Below are 12,428 nucleotides of genomic sequence, written 5' to 3'. Positions count from 1 at the left end.
TTATGAGTTGATGGTGATAAGGTATTTCAAGACTTTGCAAATCATTTTGTCAGCTATATTGACTAGGAACGACCCCTTTGGTCTTGATCTTGTGGCTCAAGCCATTATCATTTCGGCTTCATAATAGCAATTATTTTTGATCAACTTAAATAAGCCTATATATTTTCTGAATAATTGTTTTTCGAAATTAGTTACTTATGAAAAATAACTAACAATAATAACTTCCTAGTACCACAAATTTCCTAAGATTCTTAATTTATACACAAAAGAAAATTTTAGACGCGATTTAGACTAGCACATCAGTTATTTACATAATTTTACTTATGATGTAATGTAACAAATCAATCTTTTTTCTTCTTCTTTATTTCTCTAAACTGTTTTACTCGCAATAACTGTAGGCAGCCGGGGGAAATATTTGGATTCTTGAAAGTGTAAAGTGAAGAGTGGTTATCTATTTGGACATGATTGTTTTCACTGTAGTTATCAAATAATTAGTACTTTAACTAATAATTAAGACTAATCTGTCAAAGATTGTCGGGTTCGAAGAAACAAATGTATAAGCACAAGTGGGTTTGAATATATAATTGCAAGTTACGTAAACCCATCTCTTCCCTAGATTCACTTTCTGCAAATCCAATCCATTTCTACTTTATTTTATGCAGTTCTTTTAGTTTAATAGGCTCGAGGAATGTGCAGTTTTGTTTAATGTAATCTTCTCTAGTCCAGGGGGCATGAATCTAACAAATAATTACTATATTTTGATTTTTACTGGTAACAACTAATAAAGTCACACATTTTTTTCAATGATTCTTTTGTTTGAAAAGTTTATTACAAAAGTGGCAGACGACATTATCTACAACTTTTCATGTTCCAGGATAATTTAAGAGAGCTCTAATACCTACTAGAGAATTAACTTGATGTAGAGTAGTAACGAAGAAAATTTATCTTCAAAACTCTATAATGCCATATTCAGTTTCGTAAGTTCGTAACATAAAGAAAACAAAAAACTACGAAACTGACTCCTTCTTGACCCTACGAAATACTAAGATTCAATGCAATTTCGTGGGGTTCAAAATGAGAAAAAGAACAAAAAAAAACAGGATGTACAAATCATAGAGATATGGGTGGTATATATAATAACAATTTCGAAATTTCATTTTGATATATTTGACATAAATCTATGGTGTAAAAATTTTGAATGTAGAAGAGAAGTTGAGATAACAACTTAGAGAAGTTGGTCAGCTTGCAACAATACTCTTCGGAGCTCACTCTCCATAGCTCTTAACACCACTGGCTTTCTCACAACTCCATTGATTCCAATCTGTGCACACTTGTCCCACATTTCTTCATCCAAGCTCACTGTCGTCGCCACAATCAACGGCCAAGATCGACTCCTGATCCTCATGGCCACTTCATAACCGTCCATCTCTGCCATTTGAAGATCAAGCACCACCACTTGAAACGAAGTAGAAGGCGAGGACGAGCCGGGAGCAATGGCGGTAAGGCAATCGAATCCAGAGGAAACCGCGGTTACATCGCACCCGAGTTTCTCTAAGAGTTTACGTGTAACTGCCCGGTTCGAATCGTTGGTGTCTACCAATAAAACTTGTAAGCCACGTAACAGAGAATTCGAATGTGGGTGAGCGTGGTGGTCAGGAGCTGGCGACTCGCTGGATCCATGGACAGATATGGAGGGTCTACGTCGAAACCGAAGGAGCAACGACATGGTCTCCGGTGAACCATCCGAGCCAGGGACCACCGAGATATTCCCATGAATCAACTGCACACATTATCAAAGAACTCCTAAACAGAAACTCAGACTAATGACAGGAACTTTAGAAAGAGATATGTAAGGAAACTCACCTGCACCACTTTCTTACAAACACCAAAGCTTAGATCTTGTCCTAACCCATAGCCGCCGGAGAATCTAACATCACCAACTTCTTGATCTCTGGAGGAAACAGAAGCAAATGATTGAGAACTTGAATCATCATTCTCTACATTCATTTCAAATCTTATATACACATCTCCATCTGCTGAAGAAGCCGGTGATCTCCAAGCAGCCCATCTATGATCACTCCTATCCAAGCTTCCTCTTTCTTTCAAAACCTTAAACATCAATGAAGATCCTTCTTGACGTTTTCTAGGCTTTACTAAACTACCAACTATATGAAGTATCACTTGAAAGACCCTTCTTTCATCACCTACTACATTATCAGGTAGAGACTTCTCCGCGTCAACCAAGAACCTAATTCCATTGCATAGACACAAACATCTCGCCATACAAGCTGCTTCATGGATCGTACGATGCAGACTAAATGGTTTCATCTCCGTACCAAATCTACCGTCAGGCACATCCATAGAGTCCCCCACCAAATTCGACATAACATTCCCTGTTTTAACCATCGTATCAACAATCATTTTCTGCTCGTCACTCAACTTCTCGTCCTGAATCATCGACAAAAGACCGAGTATCGAATGCATAGGACGCCTCATCCCTTCGCTCATCGTTTTCTGAAACGCATTCCTCGCTTGGCTCGCTCTCAACGCGTCTCTCTTCGCCATCTGCAACGCCCTGTTCTGTTCCGCCAGCTTCTCCCTCATAAGCTGAGACTCTTCAAGAACCGCTGCATGATCTAACGCAACGGTTACTTGATCCGCCACAACTTTAACAATCTCAATCTCCTGATAAGTCCAATCCCGAGGCGTCCCGCCCGGTAAAACACAAACAAGTATCGCATAACTTAGCTCTCCATTAAAATCCGAAACACGAAGCATCGGCATTCTAATAGCAGCCACGGCACCAATCTCACTAACATCCCCACCACCACCACTAGCTCGAGCAATGGACGAGTCAACACTCAACACATTCACTTCATCACTCTCCCTAATCCTAACAACATCCAAATCCTCCATAGAAACAGAACAACCACCATAACCACCTCTCCCTCTCAACTCATGAGTCAAATCCATCTCCGTTCCACCGTCATTCGGCATCCAAACCGCACAATTCTGCAACCCTAAAGTCTTCGAAAGCTCAACCAAAGTAGTATAAAGAATCGTATGACGATCCAAAGACTTACGAATCTCTTGAGTAAGCATACGAACATGAAAGCCAGTCTCTTTCTTAATCAAAATCAAACCAACTTCACGACCAAGCTCATGAGCTTTCTTCTTAAGCATAAACTCTCTAACTTTAACTTTCAAAAGCAGAGGAATCAAAGTAATAAGCGTAATCGCAGTAGCACAAGAGACTAAAGCAGTCAACATCTTGAAAACAGTAAACGCCATCATTAATCTAAATGGATGAGCAGAGTAAGTCCAACCATGAAGAAGATGAGTCATACCACAAAGAACAATGAAGGCGATAAACTCAAAGAGAACCCATTTGAATGGAACATTGGAACAACTCACGAAGTAAAGTAACTCAATAGGGATTGAGAAATAAGCTACTGCGATTAAGAAATCGCTTACTCTTTGAGTTTCTAGAATGTTCTCTGTACTCCAGAAACTGTTTCCTTCGTCTTCGCAGTTACATCGTGGATAACCACCGCCGTTTATAGCTAAAACCGGAGAAACAAACACCACCATTGATAGTATCAATAACCAAGAAGCTATTTCTTTAACCATCTTCGGAGAAAAAAAATGCTTAGTCCATTATACTCTGCAATTAGAAAAACAAGAAACAGAGTGAGAAATAAAAATCAAAACTTTAATTTGGGTAATAGTAGAAAGAACAGAGAAAGAAAAATTTGGAATACCTGAAAGAGATGAGTTTGGATCAAAATGAAACAGTTCTCAGATCTCTCATCGACCTGTGAAATTCCAACGAAGTGATGTACGAGAATCTTCTAATTCTCTTCGACATTCCGATCTTCCTCTCATAGAAGAACAACGATGACGAGAATAAAAATACACAAAGAGAAAGACAGAGACAGAACAAAAAAAGCTGGTGATGACAAAACCAGAAGACTTAAAAGTGAAGAGATAGAGACAAATCTGAAACTACTTTGAAGTTATATAAAAAAACGTGAAGTACGTTTATTTATATATGCCGGAGATGATTAGTGCCGGAAAACCGCCATAAGCCGCCGATGGAGGATAAAAAGAGAAGTGTATGTATAGGGTGTAAGTAAAGGTAGGAGCCGTTGGTTTTAGAGGAAGGTTTTGAGATTTTTTCTTCTTCTTTATTCTCTGATTTAGAAACTTAAAGAGGTCCCACTTGTTCTTACATGAACCGAACTTAGACGGTCTTTTGAATTTTTTCTGAGTTGTGTTTTTTTTCTTACACTTAATAATTTTTTGGTCACTAATGTATTAATAAATCATTTAATATTGAAAACATTTGTTATTTCCTCAACTTGTACGTTTTATAAATTTAACTTATTACAAGCTGTAACATAGAATAATTAATGGGTACTCTGAATTTTATCAAAATCCCGTATATCATGAGACTGAAGAATAGAATAAAGCTTGTTTATTTGTATATGAATGAGTAAAATATTGGTATAATTGTTGGAAACTATCAAGCCACATGACATGAATCTAGGAACCTAAAAATTATTTTAATAAATGTGTTTTATTCCAAGAAAGTATAAAATTAAGACCAAGGAGGCAAATAGATCATATATTTCTTAAATTAGCTTTGTTTATAAACAAAAGAGCACAAAATCTAACGTAATCACTGTGTTTTGAACTGACACAAGTAGTCGGATATTTGATGAGATTAGTCTAATACTCTAATTAGATATTTTAATTAGTCAAATATTTACAAAAAGAAGATATGTATAACGCCTTAAGATGTTGATTAATATGAGGGACCTACAAAACTGTGATCTTTGATTTTATTATAATGTTTCCTTCACCATACATGAATCTAAAGAGTAATGAGTATATATTTGAAACCACATTGCTATTACTTTCCTAACTTTTAATTGTATGGTTTTGACTCTAGAAGAAACCATGTTAGACCACAGAATGTCAGAATCGCATGTGTTCTTTTATATTGAAGCTCTAATTAGTATCTACCAATCATCTTTGAAAAACATCATTGTTTAAAGCCTTTGTACATATTTATTTTATTTATTGATAGTACTATCTAAAGAAATTGAACCTAGAAGTTTTTAGACGACACGTTACCTAAGTTTTTTTTGTTGGTGTTTTTAGTGGTCACTGTAACAACAGAGAGTTTTAGCATCACTACCTATAACCATAATCTTGATGCTTCAAACGGAGTCATACAATTACAGAACAAAAAAAAATACATTGAAACTCTTGAGCATATTTTGTGAAGCTAGTTCGGATAATTTTGAATTTCCACAAGTAACAAAGTTTCTTGTTGTTTTTGTAATAAATCCCATCTTTATCTATAGAATGAGTACAAAGTCTCAAGAGACATTTAACTTTTTGCAACGATCTAGAAGAAAACACTTTAAAAGGCTCTCATGCGTTCTTCTTGCTTAACAATTAGTCACCGACTGTCAAATGCAAATGTTCTCCTAGAACCACAGTCATAACAGGGTGCTTTTCAATGCATGAGCACAATGAGAAGGAAACCCATATATCAAATATACAACTTATATATGACCATTAATCGCTTCGGTTACATTTATTTACCTCACGGGCAACACCTTCGTTTTTCAAAGATTCATCTTCTCGTAGATCAAGAATTACCATAACATCATATCTGAACCATGAACGAATGCAAATATTATATGTTTCCTCAACAATAGAGCATAGAGAAGTGGTATTTTTAATTAAGATATGTACTATCTACAGCTGCATCAATCTCTGTATCTTTCAAACCATCTGGACGTTTGAAATCTCTGACAATCTAAACAACACATGAACAAAATGTGTCATGAACATGGGTTCTTGAAGATACTGTAAACTTAAACAAGAAAGAAAATAAACTTAATGTTAAAGGTGGTGATATAAGGAAGATGTTGTCAAATCTAACCTTCTTAATTATCTCGTTCTCAAGACAAACACGATAGTCATCTGCACCAAAGACAGGAGCACAATGGACAATACCAGTACCACTATCATTCATGACATAATCATCTGCTACTAGTCGAAAAGTCACACTTGAGAAATCGCTAAAAGTAATCAAACAAAGGTTCATACTTCTTCCCAACCAAGGAATCTCCATTAAAATTTTCCAAAACTTGATAAGAATCCTCTTCACTGTCAAGCTTAATTAGCACCTTTCGCATTATGGTATCACTAGTAAGTTCCATTAGTTAAGCCGGCCTTAGGCTTATCACTAGGAAGCGATGACAACCGAGATTCAGCAACAATGTAGACTTTTCCAGTGTTGTTGACGAACCTTAAGATAGACAAACTTTGCATTGACACACAAAGCAAGATTACTTGGAAGAATCCATGGAGTAGTAGTCCATGCCACAAGAGCCGTATTATCTTGGATCTCCGATAACAGGGAATGTAACCATTACTAAATATGCAACACAATATGCAACAATAAATATGCAAAAAAAATATATATATTTAACACAAAAAAAAAAAAAAAAATGCAACAACAGAATGTTATAATCTTCATTAGCAACAAGGCCAACAACAACATACCTTATAGTTCTGACCAGCTTCAAAATTAGATAGTGGTGTTTTACAACCAGTACTATAAGGCATAACCTTGAAGCATCTATAGACAAGATTCTTATAAAAAAATCAGCCTACTACACCCAATTAAAATCTTTAATTTGAGTTATATATTTTAACACCGTCATTTCAATTTTTCCATGATTTTTAAGCCCAGCAAATCATAATCTGGCTCTTGAAATTTACGAACCCAAAAATCAAACCTCCAAATGATATTGGGCCTTTTAACTGGTCATACTTTGATCGCTACTTCTACTTCTAAACTTCAACTTTCAGTTCATAAAACCCAGATTTGACTTTCATTTACTCTCCTTTATTTTTTATGCATGTAATATACTATCACATTTTTATAATCATAATTTGTTTTACAACATCAAGGCTATGATTGATTCATATGAGCTCACATGGGTCTGCAAAAATGTAGTTTCTAAATTTGGAAGGCTTTTCAAATGGTGTAAATTATAAACTTCACCAACCTATTATTAAAACGCATATAATGTTTATCCCATTGCAGTTCGAATTCATTCATAATATAAGTTTAAACTTACTTTATAATGTAAATTCATACAAACCCACTTGAAATGTAAATTCATGTAAAATATTATACAAGAGAATGATAGATAGTCTTTGATTATACAAACCCAAATTTCATACAACGTAACTAATTATTAGAACATATTACGCAAAACTACTTGATCTATAGATCTACACTAATATATAGTTATGGAAAAGAACAATAATCCTGTACTATACAAACCCAACTTCAGACAACAAGAACATTTTTTTTTCTTTTTGAAAAAGGTATAACAAAAACATTACTCAAATTAACCTATTTGATCTATAATTTTTAAGTGAAAAATATAGTCTTGAATTATACAAACCCAAACTTCATACGATCATGATAAAAACATGACTCCAAGTCCAACATATTTTGATCATACTACATATATATTGAAAACATATATAAACACCACAATAAACATCATGCACTATACGGTGATTAACTTTCAACTATATATATATATTGTATATGGTTACGTGGATCGAACGTGAGGGAAACCGCTGCAAGCTTAATGATGACGATGACCGCCGAGTCGAAGATCAAGATCAAGATCACCATCTTGAGGTTGAGAACCTCCGGTCTCTGGTGGGCTCCGGTGAGTGTCATCATCTTCATTCATGGATCCGAGCCCTAAGCTCAAATTAAGATCATGAGACGCCCCTTGAGCAAATCTCCCTCCTCCTCTTGATGATGATGATGATCCAAAGTATTGTGTGTTGTGGCTAGGGTTAATAGGTGGCTGAGACCCTTGGTGTAGGTATGACTCAATGGTCGGAAAATAAGGAGGAGGGTTTGTGAAGTTTGTGGAGGAGGAGGGAGACTGAGATGGTAACGGAAGAGAAAATGGAAATGAGTGAGAAGAAGAAGAGGAGGAGGGGTATCTTTCGCGTTCCCTGCGGTGGATGTTATTGTGACCACCGAGGGCTTGAGGATTCGTGAAACCTCTCTTGCAGATGTCGCAGTCATAAGTCCGGCGGTTTTCTCCAGAGCCAGAGCCGGAATCAATTTGTTTGTCCCGGTGGTTCATCTCTCTCTTCTTCTTCTGTTGGGATCTCTCTCAAGTCTCAGTATTCAATGTTTTGAAAATGAGTGTATGAAGCTTCTTAAAAACACACACCAGCGTATATATAAGCTAAAGGAAAGATTATGTGTGTGAACGGACACTAATTAGGGCTAAATTGTTTTATCAATGGTTAATATATATACTTTAGGGTCTTTAATGTACTTAATTACGGGGGTGTGTATTATAATTAAATTCGTGCGTCTAATGTAACATGAATTAATAACTACAAAAACGTCATGCTTAGAATTATTTTAATTAGTTTATTTTCTAACAATTTTCAGGGAAAGTTTAACAAAGGATAATATAATAGATAAAGTTGAAAAATATTCTTCATAGGAAAACAAACTACAGAAGGTGTTATTTATAAGGTTTCGAGTGACTAGTTAGGGTAGCTAGTTTCTCTCTATTCAATTTCATTTTTGTTCAAGAAAAATATAAAGTTGTTCATCTTTGAATATAGTACAAAAAAGTACTTATTTGTTTGGATCGAGAGTAAAAATTGCAAAGTAAAATTGTAAAAATTGGAAGGCTAGTAGGAGCTAGTGAAATATTAAAGCTTAGTTAAATTTAATCTAATATAGTGTGAAATATATTTTGAATGTGAACATGTAATACCTACAAAATAATAAAACCAAATTTTTTAAAAGAAGCATTCACTAAGGAGTTGTGGACTTGTGGTTGTGCTTAAAGTAGGTAAAACAATTAAGAATATACAAATTGCTCTCATTAATTAAATAGCATTTATGAAATTTATTATGAGTTCTCCCCAAAACTGAAATTGATTTCGATGGTTTCTATACTTAGAAAAATATGCTTTAACAAAAACAAAATAAAACTTAGAAAAAAATACGATCGATGAGCGATCGCCTGCTACTCTTAGGATTGCTAAAATTAATATTTTACTGTATTCAATTTCAGAACCGACAAAATAATATTCACCTCCATAAACTTACTTCGTTCACACCGGTACCCTTTAACTTCTATGGACCGATTGAAACCGCGTTTTATAAGTTCGGTTTTAGCTATTGCCATATCGTTTTTTAGGATATAATAGAACGTTTAACGAATCACGATGGATCAAAACTCTCTATATATGCAATGGAAAATAATTATAGCCTCAAGAAAAATGATATTATGGAAGTTGAATAGATTTGTTATTATGTAGGCTGACTTCCTTTTGGCGTAGTCTCTTTTTAGTGAGATCATGCAGATAATATATAGTAAAACAAGTATACCATTATGTTTTATGGATTTAGATAAAGAACTATTGTCATTCGTTTTCTATAAGCTGATCAGGAGCATTAATGTTTTATAGGATTTCGAGAACATGTGAGAATCCTACTGACTTAAGAATATTCACTAGTGAATTTATAACAGACGAAAAAGAACTTTGGGACTACAGCTCATCGTAGACTTTAGCCTCCTAAAGCTACATTTATTTCTTTCATCAATAACATTTGTTTCATAAAACCCGCACGAACAAATATTCTAAATTGGCATGTGGATAAGAAACAAACTCGGTCAAGGTAAGGTCTATATAATTAAGCTTGATAAAAGAATCATACGGAAAAAATATCCACCAACAGTTTCAATATTTATATGTGTGTTTGGACTTGCGGGTGATATACAACATTAATAGTAATAAACTGAAAGAATAGTGTATGCATATATAGAAATGCTCTATGTAGTGTTGGAGACACTACAAAAAAAAGGTTGTTTTACATCATTTATTATAAATATTTGCATTAGTTAAAAGTGATGTAAAAGAATTTTGTATCATTTAAATAAGTGACTTAAATATTGTTGATGCAAATAATTTGCATCGGTTAATTAGTAACCGATGTAAATAATCAAAATAATTACATCGATTATTGTAATTGATATCAATATTGTATCAGTTACTAAAAATGATGTAATGTTTACATCAATTTATTTAAGTGATGTTAGTATTTGTTTCGGTTTAAATAATTGATTTAAATAATATATATATAATTATTAATATAATGTTATTAATATTTTGAATAATTATTTTATTTATTTCTTTTTTTAAAAAATAACAGATCATTGTGGATAATTACTCGTTGGAATATCTACTAAAATTTTATCAAGATTTTATAAAATATTTTACATGAACAATAAATCTTTATATAAGATAAGCAAAAAAATAATCATAATTTGGTTTTGGTTTCTTCATGTTTAAACACATCTTTCTTCTGTTCCATGCTTCTTCCTTCCATTAACTGTTGGTTCTTCTTGAAAAATACCAGTTCTTCTTCTATGCCATCTCTCTTCCATTTACAGAATCAAAATCATACTTTGGTTATAACTTATATCCCTTGAATCCTCATCACACTTGAGTTTCTGCTGTACAAAATAAAAAAGAGATTAATTGTTTGAAAATTTATAGAATTGTTTTGGTCGGAATAAGAATAACCATTTGTAAGTATTTTTAAAAGAAAGTGATAGAGTACCTTTACTTTGTGTTTCTCCAAACTGTGTAGGAAAACAAACAGTCCTAATGATCAATGGCAGATTTCTGAAAATAAAAGAAAAGAAAAAAACTGAGCAATGGTTAAGAAAAAGAGAAAGATAGAATGATAGAAAAATAAGAAAGTACTTGTCGTTGAAGATGAAGAATTGAATGAGAGTTATGAGATTTCAAAAACTAATTTGAAGATATTCTAAAAACGTTTTTGGATACAAAACTGTAAGAAAAGATCGTGAGCGTGAAAGCAGGATTTATAGTGAAGGAAACAAATATATTTAGTTAGCTGATTTTGAGGGAAAATATAGAAATTAATAATAAATTATTAACCCAATATGATTATTTATTTATGGTAATAACAATTTCTCGTCATCTACAATAAATTCAAGTTAGTTTTTTGTTTAAATTAAAATACAGAAAAACTTATTAGCATCACTTCTTATTGATGTATAATTTTATATCATTTTTATAAACTGATGTTAATAAAATTAAGTGAATACATCGGTTATTTAATTGGTGTAAATACAGATTTTTGTATCAATTTGTTAAAATGATGCAAACTAATACAAATTTCTATCAATTTGATTGAAGTGACGCTAAACATGTTAATTTATACATCACTTATTATAATTGATGTTTAATTATTTATTTTGTGTCATTTGCTTATAAGTAATTTAAACTTGTACCATTTATACTTGTGATACTATTTAATTGATGTAATTAAGCTTGATAAAAGAATCATACGGAAAAAATATCCACCAACAGTTTCAATATTTATATGTGTGTTTGGACTTGCGGGTGATATACAACATTAATAGTAATAAACTGAAAGAATAGTGTATGCATATATAGAAATGCTCTATGTAGTGTTGGAGATAATGATAATCTTCAAAATTAAAGAAGTCACATGCAATCGAAACAGTAAGAAATACTAACAAATTCATGAATGCATATAAATGTCTCTGGCTATACCTATTTTCGTCCATTTTCACACTTACACATTCAATGATATGTATTCTGTTTGCTTGTAATTTAACTAAAAGTCTCGGTAGGAATAATTGGGCATGGGACTTGGTTTCTCTTCTTTCTGTAAATAAATGTAGAAGTTCGTGTTGACAAAAATAAAATAAAAAAATGTAGAAGTTATAATTAAATGAATTGTTTCCTAAAGTCAAAAAAATGAAATAAATGAATTGTTCCTAAAGTGGCTATGCGAAAAGAGTATAGCTGGGCTTCGAAGCCCAATTTAAAGCCCAAACTAAATATAGTGATGGCCAGAGAAAACTAGAGTGAATACATAAGTCTAATGATAATGTGGTGATATATTGTTAAGTAAAACCATTAAACTACAAACACTGGTCCACGTAATCTGATTTCAGAAAATAATTCTAAAAATTTAACGAACATCAATAATGAAAATTTAACCCAAATCAACACTGAAATATTTAATAGTTCCAAAGTGGACAATTTTGTTTTGCGAAATTTATTAATCAAATTTTTGTTCCTGCTGTGAGCGGAAAAAGTGCTAATGAGAATGAAAAAAAAATGAAAAGGGAAGAAATGGATTTTTTATATATAGAAGAATGTGAATATATCTGAAACCAAAAATCAAAAAAGTTTTGATTGGAAGTGGAAGACCTAACTGCCCATTCATCGACTAAAAATGAGAGAAAGAGAACCAAATTGTGTGTGACAAGTTG

At 33.1% G+C, this 12,428-nt stretch overlaps 3 protein-coding genes across 4 annotated transcripts; all 3 read right to left on the bottom strand.

Moving 5' to 3' along the window:
- Positions 1 to 897: 897 nt before the first annotated feature.
- ETR2 (Signal transduction histidine kinase, hybrid-type, ethylene sensor) lies at positions 898 to 4,227 on the bottom strand. 2 transcript variants are annotated; one of them, NM_113216.3, is made up of 3 exons: positions 3,762 to 4,227; positions 1,864 to 3,664; positions 898 to 1,780 (listed from the first exon to the last, which is right to left on the bottom strand). In NM_113216.3, the coding sequence occupies exons 2-3, from the start codon at positions 3,628 to 3,630 to the stop codon at positions 1,226 to 1,228; spliced, it is 2,322 nt and encodes a 773-aa protein (NP_188956.1). In that variant the 5' UTR covers positions 3,631 to 3,664; positions 3,762 to 4,227; the 3' UTR covers positions 898 to 1,225. The 2 variants fall into 2 exon arrangements, with proteins under 2 accessions (NP_188956.1, NP_001326955.1); NM_001338618.1 differs by having other exon boundaries at positions 963 to 3,664; positions 3,762 to 4,213.
- A 1,362-nt stretch (positions 4,228 to 5,589) lies between these two features.
- Positions 5,590 to 6,648, bottom strand: AT3G23145 (ATP binding / aminoacyl-tRNA ligase/ nucleotide binding protein; the record flags this gene model as incomplete). Its single annotated transcript, NM_001161168.1, has 5 exons — positions 5,590 to 5,654; positions 5,770 to 5,833; positions 5,960 to 6,145; positions 6,329 to 6,427; positions 6,586 to 6,648. The coding sequence occupies 5 exons, from the start codon at positions 6,646 to 6,648 to the stop codon at positions 5,590 to 5,592; spliced, it is 477 nt and encodes a 158-aa protein (NP_001154640.1).
- A 654-nt stretch (positions 6,649 to 7,302) lies between these two features.
- Positions 7,303 to 8,267, bottom strand: URO (C2H2 and C2HC zinc fingers superfamily protein). The gene has a single exon (NM_113215.2). It carries the CDS (start codon positions 8,205 to 8,207, stop codon positions 7,689 to 7,691), a length of 519 nt encoding a protein of 172 aa, NP_188955.1. The 5' UTR covers positions 8,208 to 8,267; the 3' UTR covers positions 7,303 to 7,688.
- Positions 8,268 to 12,428: the final 4,161 nt, after the last annotated feature.

Source organism: Arabidopsis thaliana, chromosome 3, assembly GCF_000001735.4.
Source record: "Arabidopsis thaliana chromosome 3, partial sequence".
Taxonomy (NCBI): domain Eukaryota; kingdom Viridiplantae; phylum Streptophyta; class Magnoliopsida; order Brassicales; family Brassicaceae; genus Arabidopsis; species Arabidopsis thaliana.
The sequence above is the reverse complement of the archived record's forward strand: the minus strand, read 5'-3'. Positions and strand labels throughout refer to the sequence as shown.

What these genes read in the sequence shown, in the direction of transcription:
- ETR2 (NM_113216.3), bottom strand. Translation starts at nt 3,630, where the DNA reads ATGGTTAAAGAAATAGCTTCTTGGTTATTGATACTATCAATGGTGGTG. An exon ending in TTTGTAAGAAAGTGGTGCAG is followed by an intron (nt 1,781 to 1,863) that starts GTGAGTTTCCTT and finishes TAATGTGTGCAG; the next exon opens with TTGATTCATGGGAATATCTC.
- URO (NM_113215.2), bottom strand. Translation starts at nt 8,207, where the DNA reads ATGAACCACCGGGACAAACAAATTGATTCCGGCTCTGGCTCTGGAGAA.